Source organism: Sceloporus undulatus, chromosome 8 (assembly GCF_019175285.1).
Source record: "Sceloporus undulatus isolate JIND9_A2432 ecotype Alabama chromosome 8, SceUnd_v1.1, whole genome shotgun sequence".
NCBI classification, from domain to species: domain Eukaryota; kingdom Metazoa; phylum Chordata; class Lepidosauria; order Squamata; family Phrynosomatidae; genus Sceloporus; species Sceloporus undulatus.
In genome coordinates, this window is record NC_056529.1 from 33,677,459 (window position 1) to 33,702,083 (window position 24,625).

The 24,625-nt window shown below is 42.4% G+C and overlaps 1 protein-coding gene across 5 annotated transcripts in view; it reads left to right on the plus strand.

Moving 5' to 3' along the window:
• Positions 1-24,625, plus strand: part of LOC121914888 (ankyrin repeat and fibronectin type-III domain-containing protein 1-like) — a 311,519-nt gene that overhangs the window by 273,698 nt on the left and 13,196 nt on the right. For all 5 annotated transcript variants that reach the window (XM_042438666.1, XM_042438667.1, XM_042438668.1 and 2 more), the window contains 12 exons: positions 2,632-2,729; positions 5,801-5,891; positions 9,183-9,290; positions 12,306-12,405; positions 12,624-12,756; positions 14,659-14,778; positions 15,361-15,576; positions 17,366-17,532; positions 19,030-19,180; positions 19,270-19,438; positions 20,306-20,472; positions 21,011-21,221. In XM_042438666.1, coding sequence (XP_042294600.1) covers positions 2,632-2,729; positions 5,801-5,891; positions 9,183-9,290; positions 12,306-12,405; positions 12,624-12,756; positions 14,659-14,778; positions 15,361-15,576; positions 17,366-17,532; positions 19,030-19,180; positions 19,270-19,438; positions 20,306-20,472; positions 21,011-21,221 — 1,731 coding nt within the window. The remainder of the gene's footprint in view (positions 1-2,631; positions 2,730-5,800; positions 5,892-9,182; positions 9,291-12,305; positions 12,406-12,623; positions 12,757-14,658; positions 14,779-15,360; positions 15,577-17,365; positions 17,533-19,029; positions 19,181-19,269; positions 19,439-20,305; positions 20,473-21,010; positions 21,222-24,625) is intronic.

A 24,625-nucleotide genomic window follows, 5' to 3' on the forward strand; every position in this document is an offset into this window, starting at 1 on the left:
CTACATGCCAAGGGCTGTGCTAAACTCCTTTCGCTGCTTGGAGCATTGCAGGGAAAGTGGATAGCCTGTTCTCAGATCCACCACCATCACTTCCTCATAGGAAGGAGCTTCATGTAAAGTCTGTGCCATTGCTTCTGCTGAGGACAGAATGAGATCCTTGTGTGATCAATGAGGAATGGGTAGAGTGATCACATGGCGGGGCATCCCATTCTGACCTCCGCAGAAGCAATATTAACAGCCATGCTCTTGCAGGGAGCTGCTTGGCTGGCGAGTCTGCAGTGGTGGCACTGAAGGGGTACAGGCCAGGGGGGACGATGTGGGTTGACCCAGCAGACTTGTGTGCACAATGACACAGCTTTGCGCTGGATGCATGTGGTTGTCATCATGGTCGGTCCGGGGCATAATGCTCCAGACTGGCCCCAGACTAGACATGTCCTTAGTTAACTCTTTGGAGTTCATTGATTCCATTTTAAAGATCCATCTCGTGTGCATTACTTGTCTGTAGTTTAGAGGTTAATAATTTAACAATATTCAAAGGAGATGAGAAGGTCTAAAACAGATAGGGAATTGATTTTGCCATCTCCACCTTTTGATTCCCCACCACCCTTATTCTTTTAAATAATTGTTTTGTCCGAAATGCTTCCCCATGTTCTCTATGGGGATGGGGTGAGCATTTTGCAATGTTTAAGGGCTGGGGTTTTTAATCCAAAAAGAGGATTTTTCTAATAGGGAACTCAACAAGAAGTTGCTTATTAGTTAGAAAAGTTGCTCCCCTGAGTCTAAGAGATTTTGAGGAAAGCACAAATGTAGTAAAATTGCCCCTGCATCCCTTAGGGAGCATAGGAAGTATTGTAAGCAAAACCAATTTCTTCCCCTAAAGAAATTTGGGTGATCCTGAGGGCTTTAAAATGAACTTTGGGCCGCACTTTCACCATCCCTTGTCCAAAGTGAACAATAAATATATAATTTCATTTGCTACTGAACTATAGCTTAGAAAGTGTAGTCTATACAGCACAGACTGGAAGGTGGACATTAGTCACTAAATCTACTTGATTTCCTCTTCTTGCCCCAACCTCTTCCTTTTCTATCACATTTTTGAGATTATAAGCATGTTTTCAAGGATTATCTTGTGTCTGCACTTTTGTATGGTGCTTGAAAAACTGTAGTTCAGTGGTGGGCCAAATATACTCCCTGGGCTGCATGCAGGGCCACAAATGCCATCATTTTGCACATTCTGCTGAGAGGTGCCGTTTTTGTGGATATACTAGTGCATCTTTGGCCCCATATAGACAGGCCAAAATAAAGCTGCTTCGGGTCACTTTGGAGGTATGCTGTTTAAATGACACATGCATCTGAAGAGGCCAGAAGCTGTGCCAAAGCTGTGCTCCAGTCCTTAGGACTGAAATGTGGCTTTGATGCGCCTTCCGGCATCTTAGAACGCATGCATCATTTAAACAGCATACCTCCATAGTGACCCAAAGCAGCTTTATTTTGGCCTGTCTATATGGGCCCTTTGTCTCAAGTCCCTTCTTAGCTATTCCTGATTTTACAAATTCCAATTTCACAGTTGAGATATTATTTTTAAAAAATGAATTTATTTATTTTCCCATTTACGTAATATATGGAGATTATGGTCATTCGTTTTTCTACCTATGGATGTTCAGATACTTTCGCACCTTCTTTTGTGGTCTACCCATGCCGATGGCCATCAGTGACTTGAATCAGTTTTCCCACTTTGCTGCCATGTGCTACTGTGGGAGTTTGGTGGAAAGTGCTATGCTTTTCCTTGGTAATGTGAGAAGGAAAGTGGTGGTCGTGATTTATTATAGTGCCCAAATGGTGGCGGAACCACACAAGGCAACTCGTCTTTTTTCCCTGATGCTCTCTAAGAGTCGGATGCTGTAATTCTGTCCAATCTTCAAGCTGCTGTTTGGATCCCATAAAAGCATGTTCCTATTTTAGCTTTAACACCTGCTCCCTCGACATAGATTTCCCATCAGTTTTAAATCCTGTGTGTCCTGTCATCATAACTTTGGCTTTCAGAAGAATTTTCCTTTACCACCAAATCCCGCCACTTAATCTACTCTCTCTCTCTCTCCCTTTTCCCCCTCTTGCTGTCCCCTTTGTTTTGATCCATCTGTTGTGCTGTTCCCCCCTCTCTTTTTATCACTGGGTTCATCAGTCTGTCTCTTCTTTTGGCTTTAACTCTGTTTCTGTTATGTCTCCTATGCTAGGATACGCAAGGGCAGTAATCCTAGCTAGAGAGACTTTGCTTGCGCACAACGACTTGCAGCTCATGTGCTCATGAGAATTCCAGTTGGGCATCGGGGTCCTTTGGATATGAGAGAGGTGTGCCCTGTTATTGCTCTCTCTTTCAGTTCACACGCCCCCTTCCCCCCCATCTATTTCATGCCATTTTCACAGACATTTTAACAGTATGCACAGCTGGTCTTGCTGTAGCTGGCTTCTTCAGTTTCACAGTCAATCCCCTTACAGCAGCTGTACCATCCCTGGCAGCCCAGCTCTCTAATCTAGCCCTCCTTGCCTGCCAAGCTCTACAAAATCTTCCGCCTTGCTGATGAAAGACTCCCAATTACTGACAGAATGGCTGTGCTTTTCATTTGTTTGCAGTCGAGTGGAGCTGCTCTTCCACCTTTTCCCCACCGCTGGGCGAAGTCTTGATCAACAAGCTGAAAAACCTGCAAATCACCATCCATGGCCTTGTCTCGGTGAGTGAGTTCCTGCACTGTGCCTCCAGCCCCAAGGCTACTTCAGGGCATGACCCTGGCTGACCTTCCACCCCAGCCTTTTTGTTCGGTCACCAAAATGTAAGACCGGTCTAGATTGACCCCTCTGCCATCCTCACAGCAGGCATATCCAGATGTATAGATACTCTCCCAGCATGCTTTAAATAAAAGGAAAGAAAAGGAATGCACCCATTTCAAAGATAGGTGTCTTCAATCATTTGCCACAATTGTTACAGTGGTTAACTGCACATCAAGGCACAGGTTAAGATCCTTGATACTTTTGTGGTATGTTTAGGACCTAATGGATAACAATTTGCAAGGTGGCAGTGATGAAAGGACTAGACAGGATCCTAAAAAGCTAAGATACACAACTGAGCACTGAAGTTACAATTGTCCAGTCCACTGTATTCCCCATCACCATGTATGGATGTGAGATCTGGACAGTGTAGAAAGCGAATAGGAAGAAAATCAAGTCATTTGAGATATGGTACTGGAGAAGAGTGCCGAGAATACCATAGACAGCAAAAAAGACAAACAAGTGGGTTCTAGAACAGATCAAACCTGAGCTCTCAAAGCAAAGATGACCAAATGAAGGCTGCCATGCTTTGGCCGTATCACGAGAAGGCATGACTCATCAGAAAAGACAACGATACTATAAAAGGTGGAGGACAGTAAAAGGAGAGACTAGACTCAAACAAAGTGATGGCCTGAATCTACAAGACTAAGTAGAGAAGTATAAGGAGATTTGGAGATGTCTCATCCACAGGGTCAGCATGCATCGAGGTTGACTCAAGGGCAGTTAGCAACAACACAATGGAGCAGTCACCTTGTGCACATGACAACAGATCTGAACAGGGACTGAACACCCCAGATTTAGTTTCCGTGTAATGTCACATAAGTGCATTTAGATAGTGCCACATTTGTAACATGATGATAAGTGTTTTTTTATGTTAATAATGAGGATTGAGAAACTGGAGCATGTCCAAAGGAAGGTGACTAAAATGGTGAAGGATCTGGAAACCATGTCCTATGAGGAACGACTTAGGGAACTGGGGATGTTTAGTCTGGAGAAGAGAAGGTTAAGAGGTGATATGATGGCCCTGTTTAAATATTTGAAAGGATGTCATATTGAGGAGGGAGCAAGCTTGTTTTCTGCTGCTCCAGAGAATAGGACCAAGAACAATGGATGCAAGCTGCAGGAAAAGAGACTCCACCTCAACATTAGGAGGAACTTCCTGAGAGTAAGTGGAACACATTCCCTTGGAGAGTGATGGAGTCTCCTTCCCTGGAGGTCTTTAAGCAGAGGCTGGATGGCCATCTGTCGGGGATGCTTTGATTGAGAGTTCCTGCATGGCAGAATGGGGTTGAACTGGATGGCCCTTGGGGTCTCTTCCAACTCTATAATTCAATGATTCTATTCTATGATTCTATGGTAGCACATTGCAGATGGCAAACATAGATGCAAGAGGACTTGAGTTTGAAACAAATAGCCATATGATTACATTGCTGCTTTTCCCTTAAGAAGACTGACATTCTGCACATTGTTTTCAGCGAAAATGTTTGCTCATGTGATGCTCACCCATCAAATTGGGTGACATACCCCAAACAAAAACATACAATAAAATTTGATTTAGTTTTGACCATACATTTCAAAAACAAACTATAAAACTCTACACGTTCAGAAAAGAAGGCAAGTGTAGCCAAAATGGGTTTTTAGAGAAGATATTGGGTGAGGACTGGAGGTTAAAGGCATTGGTTTGCTGCTGAGGACCAGATCGCATTCCTTTCACATGGCAATATTTTATATCCAGGAAATGAACAGGGAGCAATGCATATGGAATTTTCTTCGGCAAGATTAAAGGGCAAAATAGCATTCAAGATGCCGTTTAAATTTAATTTTTGGTTTTACCTGGGGCATCCAGAAAATTTCTCCAGACTTGGCTAGTTGTCTGCATTGGTTTTCTAAGCAAGTTTAATGACTGGCTTGCATGCAAACTGTTTTTTTTTAAACCACTTTGATGCTAGTCAGTGTTCTCATTGCCTCACAAAGGACCTGGAAGACTTCAAATGGTGTCGCAAACTTCACACCAAAAGAGTTTGACCTATTTCAATATATAATAAGAAATTGGGGGTGGGCAGGGTCCAGTAAGGGAGAATTGCATTCATGGCAGGGAGGATGCAGTCTGGATGAGACTCCTTGGCTCTGATAACTCAGCTTTGATATCTCAGCAGGGTATTGAGAGAGTTGTTGTTGTTGTTGTTGTTGTTGTTATTTGTATCCCTCTTTTCTCAGGACTGGGACTCAGAGCGGCTTCACAGCATTAAACAACAATACAATTAAAAACATAAAAAATTAAATTAAATTAAATTAAAAATAAAACAATACATTAAAAAGTTGCTGTGATATCTTAGAATCCTACAATATATTTATTTTGGGATTAGATGTGATAGGGACTCCATTCGACATTTTGTGTCATCCAGTCAGAAATCAGTTTGCATGAAAAGAATTCTCCAAAATCTGGCAGATAATTTGGGTTGTCCCAGAGTTCATCAGCAAGTTTAGATTGTATTTTAATCAGATGAGGACATTTGTTAATCTATAGAAATCTTGCAAGATAGTGATAACCTGCATAGAACTGAAGAGTGCTTTAGGCCACTATGGACCATAGGTAGGGTTGCATCATACTGTTCTTAGGCCCCATACAGACAGGCCAAAATAAAGCTGCTTCTAGTCAATTTGTAGGTATGCTGATTAAACATTGCATGCGTCCTAAGAGTCTGGAAGCCGCGCCAAAGCCATGCTCCAATCCTAAGGACTGGAGCACAGTTTGAACACAGCTTCCGGACTGATCCATCATTTAAACAGAATACCTCTGAAGTGACCCAAAGCAGCTTTATTTCGGCAGTCTGTATGGGGCCTTAGATTCCTTTGGTAATAATGTATTATGGAGAATGCTGAATAACTATATTATGAGAAAGGGGAACCTGAAGCCAACTTGTGTGGCTGTTCTCTACCTCCCAGTGATTCCTTCTTCCTTGCACTTTCTCCGTAGGGTACGGCTTATTATGTCCAAGTATCTGCTTATAATATGAAAGGATGGGGACCTCCACAAAGATCAGTACCACCCTTTGCTGTTCCCTCAAGTAAGTGAATAATGTGGGCGAAGGAACATTTCTCGTCGTCACTACTTTAATTTTTAGCCTTAGAAGTCAGATACTCATCTTCTAGAACTCAATAATATCTAGATCAAACCAACTGCAGTCATGGATACATACAGAAGGTGTAGAGGGGAAAGTATTGGAGTGTTTTCAATGTTATGATGTTAGAATCTCTTGGAATATTCAAGACAATTTTACAGTGTTTTAAAATGGCAGCTAAATTGTTTGTTTCATGGCCAGTGCCATAAAATGGTGAATGGTGTCCCTTATATAAAACAGGAAAAACTAGGTTTGCTTTTAGAGAGAGAGATAGAGATATAGTTAATATTTTCAAGCCATAAATGGTTGAATCCGTGTATAAAGAATCCATTGATAAAGAATCCATGGATAGGGAGGGCCAACTATATTCCTTGTTGGGATGTTGGAAGGTATCTTACGGTGTTTTGGTCTTCAATATGCAGCTCCAACTCACTAGCTTTATCAAACCCCTGATATTTCTGGAGGAGATTAAAAATACAATAACTGTGAAGTTGGAGGCTTTCATGGCCAGCGTCCATAGTTTTTGGTGGGTTTTTCAGGCTATGTGGCCATGTTCTAGAACAGGGGTAGGCAACCTGCGGCCCGCGGGCCAGATGCGGCCCGGCAAGGCCTTGGGACCGGCCCCAGCCTGGTCCTGCCACCGATTGCCACCGGGGCCTTTGGGGGGCAATTGTCTATAGAAGCCTCAGAAACATGAATTTATATTAACATTTTTTAAAAAATCGGCAATTTTTTTCACGTGTCCTCCATTTTTTTTTAAAAAAGTGTCTTCCATTTGAAAATTTTGTCCTCCATTTGTCCTGGTTTATTTATATATTTAATTTTTTAAAAATTATTTAATTATTTATTTTTTGGCTTCGGCCCCCCAGTTGTCTGAGGGACAGCAACCCGGCCCCCGGCTCAAAAAGGTTGCCTACCCCTGTTCTAGAAGCATTTATTCCTGATGTTTCACCAGCATCTGTGGCTGGCATCTTCAGAGAAAGAAGACACTGAAGATGCCAGCCACAGATGCTGGCGCAACATCAGGAATAAACTCTTCTAGAACATGGCCACAAAGCCCAAAAAATCCACAAAAAAACCCCCAATACAATAACTGTTTTGATGATATGGAACTCGTCAGATGCTAAGCATTGGGGATGATCATGAGGGGTACTTGGATTCCAAGATTTGCCAATACTGTACTAGTTCAAACATTCATCTGTAAGCAGATGCAAATGGGTGGCATTAAAACATGCTTTTAAAACGTCTCCTCTGCTGGTTCGCACATCAGATAAGGCTTGCTGTATTCTAAGTAGAAGCCACATAGTCTAGGGGTAGAAGCCCATTGTGAGATCAGGTAGGAGCGCATGTCAATGGACTGTGGCCTTCAGTGTGAGGCTATGATAATATTATATGTAGGTATAAGATCCAGCCTGAGTTAGAAAATGATTTATTGCTCGCTTTCACATTTTCAAGAAAACATTTTCTCTCCCCTAAATAAAAAATAACCCGACTTTTGTTACGTAAAAGTGTGAGGCACCTCCTTGGGTGTTTTTAAAAACGCCTAAAAATAGTGTCGGGCCTCGGCCAAAATTAACAGAACGGATCTTTCCATGGAAAACAGCAGCACTGGGGAGTGTGTCAACCAATTAATGTAAAGTTAATGTAAAAGAGCTGTTCCCCGCACACTCGCCCGGGCTGTTCAGTAGCTCTGCCACCTCATAACTAAGAAGCTCGGGGAAGAGACTCTGTTTATTTCTTTCTCTAGGTGAGTTTTCTTCTCACCGTTGATCTGGAGCAACTTCTGCCCATGCGAAGCCCAGCGGCGGGAGTGAGGCTGTGGAAAGACTGAAAGGAGCTACCACAGACCTGACCTTGTTTGTCGCTATAATCTGTCATCTCCCCTTGCTGGCAACGGCTGTGAAATTCCATCACCCATATAAACAGTTCTTACCAGTGGTTACTGCTCTTAGGTTGTTGCTTCTCTGTTGTGTGAGCTTGAATTAGTACCCTCCACTATAAATCTAGGAGGGATTATGGGGCTCTTGGTGTTCCTGTGCTTCCGAAGTTCATGCCTGCAAGAGGAGTTGAGTGAAAGAATTCAGCATCTTGAGAATATTCATTTTTCTTTCAGACTGTCACCTTTTTAGCTGTAGGTGTTTGCTTCCAAATGTTTAGGCTTGCTTAAGTCCCAGAAGCTTCAGAGTGGCTGGATCCAGTTGTTATGGAGTGAAGACCCAGTGCTTCCCGCAGTTCCTTTGCTCTTTCTGTGAATAAGGGAATTATAGTAGTTCATGGAGCATATAAACAAGTACAGTGGGCCCTTGGTATGTGCTGAGGTTTTGGTTCCAGGTCCTCCGAAGGATACCAAAAGTCATGGGTGTTCAAGTCCCATTAAATACAGTGGGATAGCACAATGGTGATCCTTGTGTAAAATGGTAAAATCAAGGTTTGCTTTTGGGAATCTAAGGTAATTATCTGCCATCTTTGCAAGGACAGTATATTTTTGACACCAAACCGCAAGATGGGACTGACAGTGTTTACTCTGTAAATGCATCTTTCTCCTCTCTTTGTTCCCTCTTTTCTCAGTCTCCTACTTTCTGCTGTCTCCCTTGTTCTCTCTCTTTTTTAAATGAGGAAAACAATGAAAATATTAACAGTGGTGGTGTTTGTATGGTAGCATTTAGGAAAGGATTTCACCAGATTTCGATCTCTTGGCTGACAGTGGTCTTAGAGTAATTTTTTTCAAATTCTGACTCATCTTCACCTCCTGAACTACTCTGAGGCTGGCTTGAAGGGATGTCATATTGAGGAGGGAGCAAGCTTGTTTTCTGCTGCTCCAGAGATTAGGATATGGAGCAATGGATGCAAACTGCAGGAAAAGAGATTCCACCTCAACGTTAGGAGGAACATCCTGACAGTAAAGGCTGTTTGACAGTGGAACACACTCCTTCCTTGGAGTGTAGTGGAGTCTCCCTCCTTGGAAGTGTTTAAGCAGAGGGCTGGATGGCCTTCTGTCGGGGATGCTTTGATTGAGATTTCCTGCATGGCAGGGGGTTGGACTGGATGGCCCTTGTGGTCTCTTCCAACTCTATGATTCTATGCCAATGCCCTTCTTCCATTTGAGCAAATAGTAGGCAGATGAAAACGAAACTGAGGCAGAAGAAGCATTGTGAAGGATTGAAAGGCACTCAGCCAGGAACTCTTCACAATGGCTGCTGCTGCCACCCTGTTTATTTGGTCTTCTTTCTGCTTCAGACTGGAGAGAATATGATGGGCGAGCCCCGCGGCGAAGAGGTCAAGCGGAAGCTTTGGACCACCTCCTCAACCAGGTGAAAATGGTGCACCAGCATTGTGTGTGCCATGGTGAGTCCTTTGTTGTATCTACAGCCAATATGGACATAGTCTCCAGAAAAGGTTTCTGCTAAGGAAGAAACAAAATAAAAAAGTTTTGTAGGAGTGTACAATAGTTTCCCCTGAATATAATAGTGATGTTGATCCTGGCCGATCAATGCCAACCCAAATAAAATGCTTAGTGGCTTTTCATTATACCCATACCAGGCCCTCAGTGGTTATAAGATAATTGCCAGGGTCTTTGTTGCCATCAAAGTGAATGCTGACCAAACTATGCATGCACCAGGCAGAAGAAGAAAGCTAGTGAGAAAAACAAGCTTGTGAGATCTCAGAAAGAACACCTACCCATGGATCAAGAAGGAGGGTGGTGAAAAATGTAAGCAACTAAGGGATTGAGTAGGGCTCTTCTCAGGTTGCAAAACTGAGTTTTGGAATTAGAAGCTCCAGCTTATTGTAAACTCTGGTCCCTTTCCAGGCAACAATAACTTTCTCTTACAGTAAGTTACTGTATATACTCATGTATAAGACTAGAAATTTTGGTCAACAAATTGACCCAAAAAACCTGGGTCGACTTATCTATGGATCAATGTAAGTACTGTACTTTAACGCTTATCAAAAAGGTAGCCATGCTTTGGAGAAAGGCGAGAGCTTACTCTCTTCTCGGATACATAAAAGAAGCACCAACCCCCTCTACTATCTCATCCATCCAACCTTTCGGATGAGCACAGTTATACCTGTCAAAAGTTGTAAAGATCTTTAGCATCATTTTCCTTTGGTCCATCCTTTACATCCTTTGTTACATGCTGCTGAGGTTTTACCCTCGACTTATCCACAGGTCATATCAAAATCCATAATTTTGGCCCCAAAACCTGCCCTCGACTTATACATGAGGTCGACTTATAGTCGAGTATATATGGTTAGTCATTTCCAGTCCTTACTTGAACCTGCTGGTTAACATCGCTCTGTGACGGAATGAATAAATATTAAACAGAGCCAAAATATCCTTCAATGGGAAATGGGGGGATAATGGGGGGGGGGGTAGGACCTCAGTGAAATCCAAAGACTCTACCTTTGATTCCCCCCAATTTTAGTCAAATCTCCTCCTAAAATCAGTTTCTAAGGGGGTGATTAAATAAGAAGGGGACCCTGTCTGCCTTCTTCATCCCCTAGACATAGCATGATAATAACAGACCAGTGTGATTCATAGAGCCAGTGTGGTATAGTGTTGGGCTAGGATGCTGAGACTAGGATTCAAATCCTTGCTTGGCCATGGAAACCTACTGAGTGACCTTGGGCGAGGCACACATTCTCAGCCTCAGAGGAGACAGGGGACCTATTTAAAGGACCTGCATTTTGTATCCTCTGAACAAATCTTGCCAAGAAAACCACACAATGGGTTCACTTAGGGTTGCAGTACTTTGGAAACGACTTGAAACCACACAGCAACAAGTTGGTGGAGTGTAGGCGTCGAGTTCAAATACTTCACCTCAGCTGAGGAATGCTTCTTTTTTTAGACACGTGATTTAAAGTTACAAATCCAACAACTTGGGAAAAAAATCTTTCTTGAATCTCATTCGGAATCAGTGGAGAGATTGCCGTTTCTTTTGTTACTCTTCTGCCATTTAAATTATTATAATTATGACATCCTTCACAGAGTTATTAAGGTAGATGGAATAAGAGTTATAGCACACAATTAAAGTAATATACATCATTTTTAATTGTGCTTTGTAATCCTTATCTGGTATACATATATAACAGGCTAAAAACTGGTTGTCGCTTGTCTCTTGGTTCGCCCTAGAGATGGAATGTTTATAGCCATTCCCTTTTGAGGAGCAAAGCTATAGAACAAACAGTGTAAAATAGGAAGAAATCCTGGAAGGTGGTGATGCTGGTGGTTACGGTCTCATTACACAGCATGGTAAGAACATGGAACAGAATAGCCAACAAATTTCTTAAGAACTGATGCCTGGGAAAAAGTTAAGGCTTAAGGGAAGAGAGTTGTCAAAAAGCTTGAAGACGAAGCTGCTGGGAAACCATTGCACAAAACCTAAGACAAGACCTGAGTACGCTTGGCAAAGAAACAATGTGGGCCAAGTGGACAGTGAGGACCAATCGCTTTGATTTTAAATAATAAGCTGAACATTTTGCTTCACATCTTTGTTGTTGTCTGCCTTCAGGTTGTTTGAGCCTAAGAAAAACCTGTCACAGGATTTTCTTGCGAAGATTTGTTCCGCAGGGTTTGCTTCTGCCTTCCTCTGTGACTGAGAGAATGTGATTTCCTTGACCAAGTAGGGATTTGAACACTAGGCACGATACAGACGGGCGAGAAGCAGCATGCTGGCACCGATTCTAGGGTTCTGGAGCATGCAGCAACCACATGCTCCGGAACCCTAGTCCGTATGCACCATGATGACCAAGGGGTGCTGCACATGCGTCATTGACGTGCCATAGAGCGCCAATGGCGCACTGATGACATCGTCCATGTGTGCCAAAAAGAATTCAGTTTGGCTTACAGAATTTGCTTTTCCTTGCCCCAGAAGACACAAGTTTTTCCAATGTGAAGTTGAAGGCTTTCATGGTTGGCATCCATCGTTTTTTGTGGGTTTTTCGGGCTGTGTGGCCATGTTCTAGAAGAGTTTCTTCCTGACGTTTTGCCAGCAGTGTCCCTCTGGAGGAAAAATGGATACCTCCAGCCCACCCTTTTGGGGCGGTCTGGAGAGCCCCCTTGTCTCCAAAGTTATTGCTGAAAGCTCAAACCACTAGATCATGCTGTCTCTCTTCAAGTCTTTAGCACATATAAATAAACATTGGCAAAGCTGAGGGATTGCTTTATGTTCTTGGTTGAAATAACATGGGGATGCTTAACATCTCATCCAATGTCCTGTGCAACCATACTGCAAAGAAATAGGACTGAAGACATGCACATTTTATGTAGCAAGGTTTGGGATGTGGAACAGGATTGGGGTGGCTGGTGCGTATATATAATGGTTAGTATAATGACTTTTGTGTGCACTCTTTGTTTCTTAGAGCCTTGTAAGAATCAGCCACAGAGCAGAAAACACTCTGTCTCCAAGAGCCTAAAGTATCTCTTCCACCCTGGTAGCAAATTCTTGAAGACACTGAGAAGGTAAGAGGGTGAATGGATGGATGGGTGAGAGGAATAAATTGTCTTAAGGGTGTACACCCCTTCCCCACCTTTTACCAATTTCCTAGAGTAGTGACTTCCATCTTTCCACTTCTATGTTTTTCACTTACTCTAAGGAGGGGGGGGGGATACCCCATTCTCCCTTTCTTCTCATTCCCCATGTGACAGAATCCTAAACTAAACATTTTCATTCCTCCCAGGGGCCTGTATCTGGCGTCAATATTCTACAAGGATGACAACATATTGGTGACACATGAGGATCAGATCCCTGTGGTGGAGATAGATGACACTTATTCCTGCCTCCTCATGCAGGACTTCCTCTGGTTTACAAAGGTGACTCCTTCATACGGTGGTTTTACAGTGTATGTCGCTATAGGCAAAATAGCTGCGGCACAGCTTTCTCAGGAAGGCATGGAAAAATTTAGCACTTGCAAACAGATTTTCCTGCTACATTAACATTTGTAGACACAAAATTTCACCACCTCTGCTTGTGCCTTAGGCAGCATTGGGGCTGTTCACTTGATGCAGCGCCGTACAACAAACTTGGTGCGAAACTGTAACTTCATATTCTAGGATGTTTTAATTTTTTGTTATTTGAGCATCTCACAGGAAACTGCTCCACAAATTTAAATTTGATGACATAAAATATGTTCTCATAGATTCCTGAAACATGCCCCTGTGAGTTTTCCCATTTATAGTTTAAGTTTTCTGAAGCTTTGCTCCTTTAGTGAAGGACGTTAAAATGGAGAGATTGTAAAACATGTTGAAAAAGATTTGCCAGCTGTTCCTACCCTAGAGTAGTCAACAGTTGTCAGCTAGGGCAGAAATATATTTCCTCTGTTAATTTCAGAAGATTCTGAGTTCAGGTAACTCAGGTGGTGTCTCCATGGAAGAAAATAAATGTTTCTGCACCATCGCCACACTGATCGGTTTAGATCAGGCCTGCACAACATACGGCCCGGGGGCAGCCTGCCAAAGGATTTTGGGTGGCCCACAAAGATATGAAACAACTTCAGGGCTCCTCTGCTGTTCTACCTTCTCCTGAGGAGAGGGCCGTGTGAAAGAAGAGGAAGAAAGGCAGACATTTGCCCTGCAAAGCTCCTCTGCTGCTTGGCTTTCTCCCAAGGAGAGGGCCAGGCAGCTGAGGAGGAGTACGGGCAAACGCTCACCCTGCAAGGTTCTCCCGCTGCTTGGTTTTCTCCTGAGGAGGAGGTTGGGTGGAGGAGGAGGACAGGCAAATGCTCACCCTGCAAGGCTCCTCCACCTGACTTTATCCTAAGGGCAGTGGAGGAGGAAGAGGGGCAAATGCTCACCCTACATGGCTCCTCTGTTGCTCAGTCTTCTCCAGAGGAGACATCCGGATGGAGGAGGAGATGGATGAGCAAGTCTCCTCTACCCCTTGGCTTTCTCCTGAGGAAAGGGCCGGGCAGAGGAAGAGGAAAATGGAATGAATATTAATAATTTTATTTACTTACTTACTTACTTACTTATTTATTTATTAATATTTAATTAAAACCTATTTGTGGCCTGAAGAAGTTTAGCCTATTTTAATGTTGGCTCCTTCCTACTGCCAAGTTGTGCAGGTCTGGTTTAGATGATGCACAGGGCCAAAATGGGTGGAGCACGGACTCAATCCTTGCTCCAAGGTGATTCTCCAGAGTAAAAAAAAGCCCCCCTTTGCTCTGGATCAGGCTGGAAACTCATGTGCTGACTGTGTGTGGGAATGGAGTGTCAATAAGTGGGTGAGCCAGACCTCCTCCTGCTCACAACTTCCAAATCTCCACCATAGCACTTTCACTTTCAAGTTTGTGTGGTTCCAATGCCCTTCTTTTTGCAAACATGCAGATTGATCACACAAGGACACATTCGCACAGCAGTATCAGTATAGCACCATTCCTGTCTGAAAATTGATTGTATAAGTGAACGTTTGCACAACAGTGCCACCAATATAGCACCATTCCTGTCTGCAGATTGATTGCACAAGGACACATTAGCACAGCAATACTATCAGAACCGATGCTGAATAGAATGGTCATTGCTTGGGGAGTGTGTGGACAGTGCTGCTGGCACTGGCCCATGGTGGGAGCTGGTTGTGTGGATAGCTTGTCCTCACCGCCAATCTGGAAGCCCTGATGGTAAGCCAGGTTTTCCCGTCAGTGCGGACACATCCTCTGTTGTACCCCAAACTAGGACAACTGAAAATCTAAAACAACCTGTATTGCTGTGTTGGTGTAGGTGTCATGCATGTGGGATGAAATCCTGTGGTTGCGACAGTGTGTCACCGTTTCCCAGTCATCTTGCTCCTGTGTTTTGCAAACACGCCTCAAGATGCTGCTGGCCATCTCAGAGATGCAGGTAAAAAAAGTCTCTTCAAGTATCAAGAGTGGGATCCTACCAAATAACTCTTTTATACCTGACACAGTCCATGGATATTAAGGCCAGGCATGATTAACCCTGAGTTTTAGTTAGGTGGGTCTAATATTGCCATAACACTGAACAACCCCAGCAGCTGCTTTGGGATTGAAAATGTAATAGGATGTGTCCTTCATAAAGAAAAAACATGACAGTTGTATTTGGGACACAAGCAATTGGTTCAGTAAGTAAGATGCCAGGAATGCACCCATTTTGAAGCCATTCTCTCTGGTGCAGTGTAGCGAGCAAAATGTATTTCTTGTTGCACACATTTTATCAAATATCTTTTTTCTGATGAAAGATTTTTCAGGAAAACAATCATGTAATTAGCCATTCTCTTTTCCAGACTTAATTATCTTAATCAAGAAAGTTCAGCAGTAATTGGATTGGAAATGTTCACTTGTACCCATTTGCCACTGCTGTGTTGGCTGACTCCCAATACCTAATGCTTGACTCATGTCATCTGAAGGCAAGCACAGCTTTCACGAAATGTGACTCTTTTTCTTCTCTTTCTTTCTCTGAAAGGGTCTGCTGGGAATCCAAGACCTGGGACAGGTCTTTTTTGAACCCATTAAAGACAAGCAGGGCAACATTTTGATTGTGACCCTAAAGGAGGTGAAGACAAACCAGACCTTTGAAAGTGTCCGCTGGGTCCCTCTCTCAAAGCTGCAGACCAGCCGCAAGTCTCTCTCCTCTCCGGAAGAGCCGACAGCGCTGGATGTGCTGTGCATGACCATGCAGGTGGCTGGCTGTGGATTCTTACTGAAGATGGAAAACTCTCACTTATAAGAGAGGAAGAGCTATTGCTTGGTGCCAAATTCATTGCATGGAGAAAGTCCCAGCTCCAGTTCTGAGCGTTCTCAGTTAAAATGTTGGTTTACAAACTGGGGAGCATTTCCCTTTGAGTGATAAGAGGAGATTTAAGGGCCAGTGTGAGCTCATGAAAGGGTGGGGAGGGATATGTTATTGATATCAATTCAGCCGAAATACTCAAAATATTGGTATTGTGTTAGCTTGGAAATGTTTGATCCTTGCCTTGAAAAAAAGTTTCTGGTAATATTAAGGCCTGTTTGCTGGCACAGAAGTTGAGTCCTTGCCAATTTAAGCAGACAGCCTTGTGCTCCACAATATCATATTCTTTATTCACATTGCATGATGCTTTGCAGGGAATAACAGTTGGCTTTCAGTAGAAGGCTGTTTTCCTCCTATGGATTCATATGACTCTTTTTGGAGCATTTACTCCTTTTGCTTCCGGTAGCCCTTGTGTTCCCAGCTTGTTAGGAGGTCTTAGCAAAGAATCCCTTCCGTAAGTGCCCAGCCTTTCCTCCTCTTCATGACCCCTCTCCTTGTGTCTCCCTCCTTTCACTTCCTTTCAGCCAACTAAGTGTCTCCAGCAACAAAAGGCACTCGAGCACCTGTACAAGGGGCTATTGAAACTGCTTATTCAAAGCCATTGCCAGGATTAGCAAAGGCCAAACCACTAAAGGGCCAGTTCAACGCTGTCTCTGTTCCTGGAGATTGCAGCACCAGTCTGGATATCTGACAACAACAGTCTCCTTTGTAAGGTTTCCGGTGCCTCCTGCCCGTGCCAGTCTGTCTCCTGGGGGTTTTTGGTCCTGGTTGGAACCTAGTGCTGCAGACAAAATAGCTAAGCTGCGATGTTAATGCAGGCGGCACAGCAAAAACAGTGATCAGTTTGATCTGCTTCTTCTTTTTTTTAATCCCACCAGTGTTTAACCCTTTCTGGCATGGACTCTCTTACACCCCACAAAAGCAATGGGGAAAAGGAAACAAACTGCAAAATATTATCAGTAAAGTCTAAATTAAACCATACGTAATGCTACAAAAAATGAATAAAATACACGAAGACAACAACCTATGAGCAATAGAGTGGGACACATCCAGCCCTTATATGGATTTTAATGGACTTTGATATTAGTGTGATTCTAAGGATTATTTGCTGAACTTGAAGCAAAGCCTTTATTTGTCTGGTATTGTGTTCACATCCCCATTAGGTTTTCTTTTTGTACTTTTATCACTGTATTGCTCATAGGTTATTGTCATTTCATATTTTATTTCATTTCGTATTTTATTCCATGGCACTGCATGTTGTTTCATTTAAATTTTAGTAATAATTTGTTTGGGATTTTTTCTTTCCTTTTCCCCTCTTTTGGTCCATTTTGGGACGTGTCTTACTTGTTTGGAGGGCCTCCTTCTTGTCTGAACTTTCTTATACCAGCTTTAACTTTATTACTGAGCTTGTTGAAACCACTAAAGCAGTGGTTCTCAACCTTCCTAACGCCACAACCTTTTAATACATTTCCTCATGTTGTGGTGACCCCCAACCATAAAATTATTTTCATTGCAAATGCAAATATGTGTTTTCCAATGGTCTTAGGTGGCCCCTGTAAAAGGGTCGTTCGACCCCAAAGGGGTCCAGACCCACAGGTTGGGAACCATTGCACAAAAGCAAGATTTACAGGGCTGTAAGAGAAACGTGACATTTCTGTGGATGTCTTTGCTCCCTTAGGACAAGCTGGCTTATCACCAGCAAAGCAGCCAGGCCCTCCCTGCTGGTTTGTACTTGGGTTACTTGAAGCTCTGCAGTGCTGTCGATCAGATACGAGTGTTGGTGCCAGAACAGCGGCCAAACATTCTGTGTCATGTCAAGATACGAAGCAACCCGAACATCTCCAGGTAGAGATTTTGAACCAGGCCAGTTGCACTGGTAGATTGTTATAGAAAATAAGGTTAACTTCTGCAATGTATACAGTCGGCCCTTCTTATACACGGATTTTTTATACACGGATTCAGGCATCCACGGTATACGTATAAATTTCAAATATCAAACCTTGATTTTCCATTTTTTATAAGGGACACCATTTTGCTATGCCATTATATTTAATGGGATTTGAGCATCCACGGATTTTGTTATCCACGGGGGATCTTGGAACCAAACCTCAGCGTATAACAAGGGTCCACTGAACTTCCCACTTTGTTTGACATTACTTGTTTTATAACTGTCAAGAGAATAGTGTGACTGAGGACTCAGTCTACACTGGCCAGAATATTCCAGGCTGCTCCCGGAGTATCTTGATCCCAGAGCTGCCCCAATTCCACTATAGCACTCTGTTATGATATTAGATGTCTGTCTACACCAGCGTTACCAATTTCCAGGGAATTCCCCAGAATCTGGGGAATTTAATTTCTTTCTGGGCATTTTGACTGAATATTCCGGTAAATATTGGGAAATTCTGTGGATTTTGGTGATCAACTTTATTGCTATCCCACTTTATACCTGGCACTATCCACTCCTTCTGAGGTCAGAAATGAGGTGTCCAGAATGGATCACATAGTTGGGCACCTTGTTGTGACCTCAGATGAAGCAACTTGCGCCCGCGGTGGTGGTGGTGGGCAACGCAGTGGGATGCATGTGAAAACAGCTGCCCAGCATTGCTATGGAGCGCTCTGGGTTTTCCTGCAAAATATGGAGTAAAAGATGAGTTATTTTAAGCTGTTTTAAGGGAGGGATTGGGGCGTGGTGTTTTAGTGAACTGACCTTACATCGTGAAGACAATCCTCACTTGAATTGGGAATTTGGCCCTGCATCGTGAAGACAGGTCACCCTGAGGCCAGAGGGGAAACTACTTCATTTGGCCCATGTAGACATGCCCAGATAGATAGATAGATAGATAGATAGATAGATAGATAGATAGATGTGCTGCACTGAAACCATTTGACTATACTAAAGTGTGATATAGGAGATATAACCAAACTATGTCTTGTGGAATTTGTACAGGTTTCTCTTGTGTGCAATTTACAGATCCCTGAACTGATCAGTTATCTCATATCAGGAATGGGTCCTGGATCTTCAAAGATTTTCAATGAGAATTCCTATATTTCAGGATCCAAACAAGGGCTTCTGTGTCCTGTGTCCTTAGTGAAAAACGAAGCTCAGGTTTCATGCCAAGAATGAATAGTCACACTGCACCAAGTGCCCTGCTGACATCCAAGCACAGAGGGCTGCCTTAAATATTACATATTTCCAACATGAAAAGGCATCCTTCCGAACTGTGAAAATACAGCCGCAAGTCACAGTCAATCCTATGCACATACAATCGCCTTTGCTTTAACCTTCATTCACCGCTACACAGAGGTCCTCTGTGTATTCATCCTTTTGTCTCCTTTTTCAAGGGAGGAATGGGAGTGGCTGCAGAACCTGGCTAGCATGGAGGAGCCCATTCCTGCAGAGCGAGACCTAGAGACCACCCAGAATCTCTTGCTTCAAGAGCTCCAGGCGGCAGTCAAAGAACTGGTGCAACTGGTCAACATCCCACTGCATGAGGTAGAGTCTAGGTGGGGCTTTATCATGGATGCTGAGGGGGGAGGTAAACACTGCAGACTTGTAAGGCTTCTCTTCTTTGGATTCTCTAGGCCAAAGATTTCCGTCTGTACAGTCAGGAGGTTTTGGACTTCAGGGGGCAGGTCTCCTTTCTTCTGCTTCTGCCCCCTTCGGATGATGTGTGCACTGCCCCTGGCCAGAACAACCCATATACACCTCGCTCTGGGTTTCTTACGCTCCCTCTTCAGATCTTTGAACTAGGTAAGAATTGCAATCTAGGGACACTTTGGGGGAACTGCACTTTGTTCACTTGTGCCCAAAGAGATTTCTGAAAGCTGGAACAGTTACAATACGAAGGGGATCACCCACCGGAACAGGGGTGAACCAACTGTTGGCTTTGCTCCTAACCATTCCCAGCATGTGGCACCAATATGTTACCTAAAGGAATGCTCCCCACCACATTATTAAAAATGTTTTCCACTCCAACATTAGTGTTTAAAGGGGGCACAATAAATTTATGTTCTAGCTTCATAACTCATCTTCAGAGAAGAGAAGGGGAAGGAGCAAAATTGGAAAGGAAACAATAATCCAAGCATCCAAAATGCATGTTACAAGGTAACAATTGTACAATTGTCCATTTTCCCCTTCAAACTCTGAGATCCCTAAAATACTCTGCTAACTGCCACATTATTAGTGTTTCTGTGCATCACACACATAATTTACTTTGTACTATATCAATTATAAGGAGTCTCAGTGTTCAAATTCTGACAAAATATTATTATTATTATTATTATTATTATTATTATTATTATTATGCTTTTTCACAAAGGCATCAAAGCTGATTCCAACAGTATAAATAAAACATCAAACAATTAAAAATTGCAATTTAAAAACCCCAAAGCCCCAACCCTCCCCCCAATCCTAAAAACAGTGATCAACCCCTAAAAAGAGATTAAACATCAAAAAATTTAAAACTGTCTGATAGGGATACATTGAAACTTCGGGCAGATTAGCGCAAGAATTGATATAGTACTGGCTATTCTACTTTATATAGCTTTGGTGTTGTGGGCACCTCTGTGATGCTCCTCCAAGTGTGACACCTGACCTCCTCTTTCCCCTTTATTTCAGTTCATTTTTTCACCTATGACCAAGAGTTTATTAGTCAGTATTGCCAAGTGTCTGCACTCTTGGAGTTGGAGTCACTTCTTTCTCAACAAAACCTCAGGGAGGCCTTCTCAGACTCAGAACTAACTACTGCCAAGCAGAGGCATCAGCAAGTTCAGGACTATATGCAGGTATGTTCCCGATAATATTGAGTGTCAAGATGTTTAGTATGATCCATTGTGTACAGTCCATTTCCAGGCACAATTCAGTGCGCTGGTGGTGACCTATAAAGCCCTGTATGGCTTGGGTCCAGGCTATTTGAAGGATCGTATCACCCTTTATGAGCCCATTGGAACGCTAAGATTGTATGGGGAGGTCCTCCTTTTTGTCCTACCACCTTCCAAGGCTTGTTTGGTGGGAACACCTCATGATCTGAGAGAACTTCTCCCAGGAAGAACCAGGAATGCTCCAGCAACAAACCGTTCACGGGCAAATCCTATGAATGTTGCTGGAGTATTCCTGGTTCTTCCTGGGAGAAGTCCTCACATGTGAAAATCTTCGCTGCAGTGGTGTTATTTTCCTGTGAAAATGCCTTTTTAATCCCCTGATTTTCCTTGTGCGATAGTCTCCTATCTTGTTCGCCACCTTGAATCTCTTTTTTGAAAGAAAAGCAGGAATAGATGGTGGTGATGGTTATGTTGATGATTGTGTATCTTTATGTTGGGACAGCAAATGGAGGAGATTTGGAGAGAAATGCGTTGGATGATGGATGCACTACAGCATGCCCGGTACAAGCAGCCATCTTGCGGCGTCTCACTTGTGTGGTTCATTGAAGAGTCAAGCACGGCGCTGAAGGAGAAAACGGAGTCAACCTCATCCCACTTCGACTTCCTTCCCTCGCCTACCCCGTCTCCGGAAACAAGTCGAAAACTCAACTCTGGTGAGAGTTTTTATTTTTAATATCCCCCCTCTCACAGATTTTAGGTGTTTTTACCAACAGCAAAAACATCCTCTCCCCTCACAGTTCATTAAATTAATACAATTGGCTATCACAGTCTTGCACATCAGATAAATCCAAGCATGATCTGGAAATATCTCTTTTTTTCTAACCGTGAATTACTGTGTCGAAAGCTACCGTCCCAAAATCCTTGGTGATTCTTGAGCAGGTCCATGAATTGAACTCAGATCCATGACACATAATGCTTACAAAACTCCTGCGAAAGCATCTTCCCTTATTATTCTCCATAGTAGAAAGTTTTGTTGTTAAAAATAGTCTAAATCTTATCAAGCCAATGAAAGGCCATAAAAGGTTAACTAAAAATTTGCAATATTCACCTGTTCCCAATAATACAGAGACTTTTATGTTTACACTCATGTAAAGCTTCCCATCTTTGTAAACCACTTTAAATCCCAATCTGGGGGAAAGGTGTGATAGAAAGAAGAATAACAGTCTCCATCAAAGATGGTGAGAGGCCATGGAAGTGTAGGTTCACCAAAGCATGTGTGGCTACAATGTCCCAATGAGAAAGCCCTTTGGATGGAAGTAAAAGATCTGTTGAACCTTACGTCCAATCATACTATTCAGCTCAGAGATATACTAAATCATCTCCAGTGGAGAAGAGTAATAGTGTATGTGCTGGTCTATGACTGTAATAAAGATGAACTGGACTGAGTAATAGTGTATCTCTCCACTGAATAGTATGGTTGGACATAACATTCAACTATTATATTATTCCCTTCCAAAGGGATTTCTCATTGGGACACACATGATTTGGTGAACCTACACTCCCACAGCCTCTCCAGAAGCTTTCTTTAAATACCTCTGTTAATTCTATGTAATTTAGTTGAACATATGAGCTATCTTAAGCGCACATTTCTTTGTAGCATTTGACAATGATTGTAAAGAGTGGGGTGGGGGAATTAAATCTTATTCCAATGTTCTTTCAAAATTACGACTGCTGATTCTGAATCCCATACTAATTCCAACCTTATTTGTCTATCCGATCTTGGTTCTATTATGGCCTTATATATTTCTGTCTACTAATCAAGTGGCTTTGTTCATCTCTGCCATGCCTTGTGTCTCAAATGCTGGTGGCGCTATGCAGAGGAGGCTCGGTTTTTGTGCAGATAGATGCAAATGAGGGTCCTTGCAACATCTGCAACCATGAGCAATTCCATCCCCCAGCCTTGTTTGCAACTGCTCTCCTGTTACAAGCTTCTCTCAGAAATAAGATCTCCGATTCAGTATAGCCACCCACTCCAACATGTGAACTGAGCAAACTTGTCTTCATTTTAAAACTCCGGATGTTCCAAAAATAGACAAATGGGAGAAGCAGGCAGTGCAAATATTTTGATGTATGAAAACCATACCTTTAGCATTTCTACCCTGTATGGATTACATACTTTACTTGGTTCTGATCACGTATTTGGGGGAAATATTGCAAAGTCTGTTGTGCTATTGCCTCCTTCCCTTTCCACATGGACTCGGGAAGTTTGGTGATCGGCTTTTATATGTTTGGTTTACTGTGCTAACTGAAATGTTATATAATATTACTAAAAATGTGAGATTGCTAGACATTCCTCGCCCAGCAGCAAGACCATATTTAACATTTTAAACAAATCTCAAGCTTCAGTTTCCCCCCATCTTATTATTTTTTGACTAAAGTGCTTTAACAGTACAATATGCAACAAAAAACATTAAAACGTGTGTCATTATAGTTGCTAACCTTTCAAGGATCAGATCATAAGATGAGATCCTTCTTTTATGTCTTCCCTTCATGTATGAAGGAACTGGTTTGCAATTACAATTTTCTGGGTTTCTGTCAATATTACAGCTAAATATTTTACTAGCAAACAGCATAAAGTTGAATTCTTATAAAGCGGGACATTTATGCACATTTATGGTCTTTTAATGGACGATTTCCAACTCTGTGTTTTGACATAATTCTTATAATGTGTAAGGTCTGCATGCTGTTAACTGAATCAGAGAGGGAAAAAGTTGCATATACATTTTACTTATGTGTTTCCCCCTTTTAAGTAATGCCTTAAATGTACTGGTGCTCTCCAACTGTGTCTACTGCTGTCACAAATAGGAAGGGCAACAACAGACGCTCCTGCCTAGTATCCTAGTTGTTGTCGTGTGCCTTCAAGTCTTTTGTGATTTATGGCAACCCTATGGCCAACCTATCATGGGGCTTTCTTGGCAAGATTTGTTCAGAGGATGTTTGCCATTGCCTTCCCCTGAGGCTGAGAGAGTGTGACTTGCCCAATGTCACCCAGTGGGTTTTATGGCCTATATGGGAATTGAACCCTGGTCCCATATTAAATCACTACACCATGCCTGACTCTCTAGTATCCCTACGTTGATAGAATTTTTGTGAATCTAATTTTAGTGGGTGTAATGACCCTTCATACAGTCTCTTAATGGACAATACAGATTTTTCACCTTTAATCATTCTACTCAGCAGTGGCAAATGTATGCCCATTCCAAGACATCAAGTGCTTTCAGGGTATCTAGTAAGGGTACTGTTGCTTCTTGCCACCTTATTCTTGGTCACTATGAGATACAGGATTACACCAGCATGGTCTAGTAGTTTAAGTGTTGGACTTGGATTCTAAGATAGAAGAATTTGAATTTCCCCTATTCACTCATGGAAACCCTCTAAGTCTAATCAGCACTGCATAATTAATACAGTTTGACACCACTTTAACTGGTGCGGGTTCATCTTATGGAATCCTGGCATTTTTCTTCTGTTGTGACACCAGAGCTCTCTGACAGAGAAGGCTGGATATCTCACAAAACAACAAATCCCAGAATTCCACCTTGAGTCCCTATATTGGGAGAAAGGCGGGATATAAGATAATAATAATAATAATAATAATAATAATAATAATAATAATAACAACAACAACAACAACAACAACAACAATTCCATACCATAGCAAAGCGGTGTCAAACTGCATTATTTCTGCACTGCACATTAGACCTCTCTCTATCATCCTTAAAGGAAGTTAACAGCAAACTTCCTCTGCCTAAATCCTACTATGAAAACCCTATGATACGTTTGCCATAAATTAAAGTTGACTTGAAATTACATGCCAACAAATGATAAATTCCCATGAGGAATAAATACTCATAGATTTGAGTATTCAGCATTATAATGGAATGTAGTCTGTGTGTAAGAATTGCTGTAAATATTGTCTGAACCTAATTTAACAGCGTTATTGGTCTCTGTTCAACCCTTTTGAGTAACATCTTCCTGGTTTGGAAATAGCTGCAGATCTTACCAATTTCTAAGAATCTGGCACTTTACCCTATTTAAGATACTACTAATAGTTCGTTCA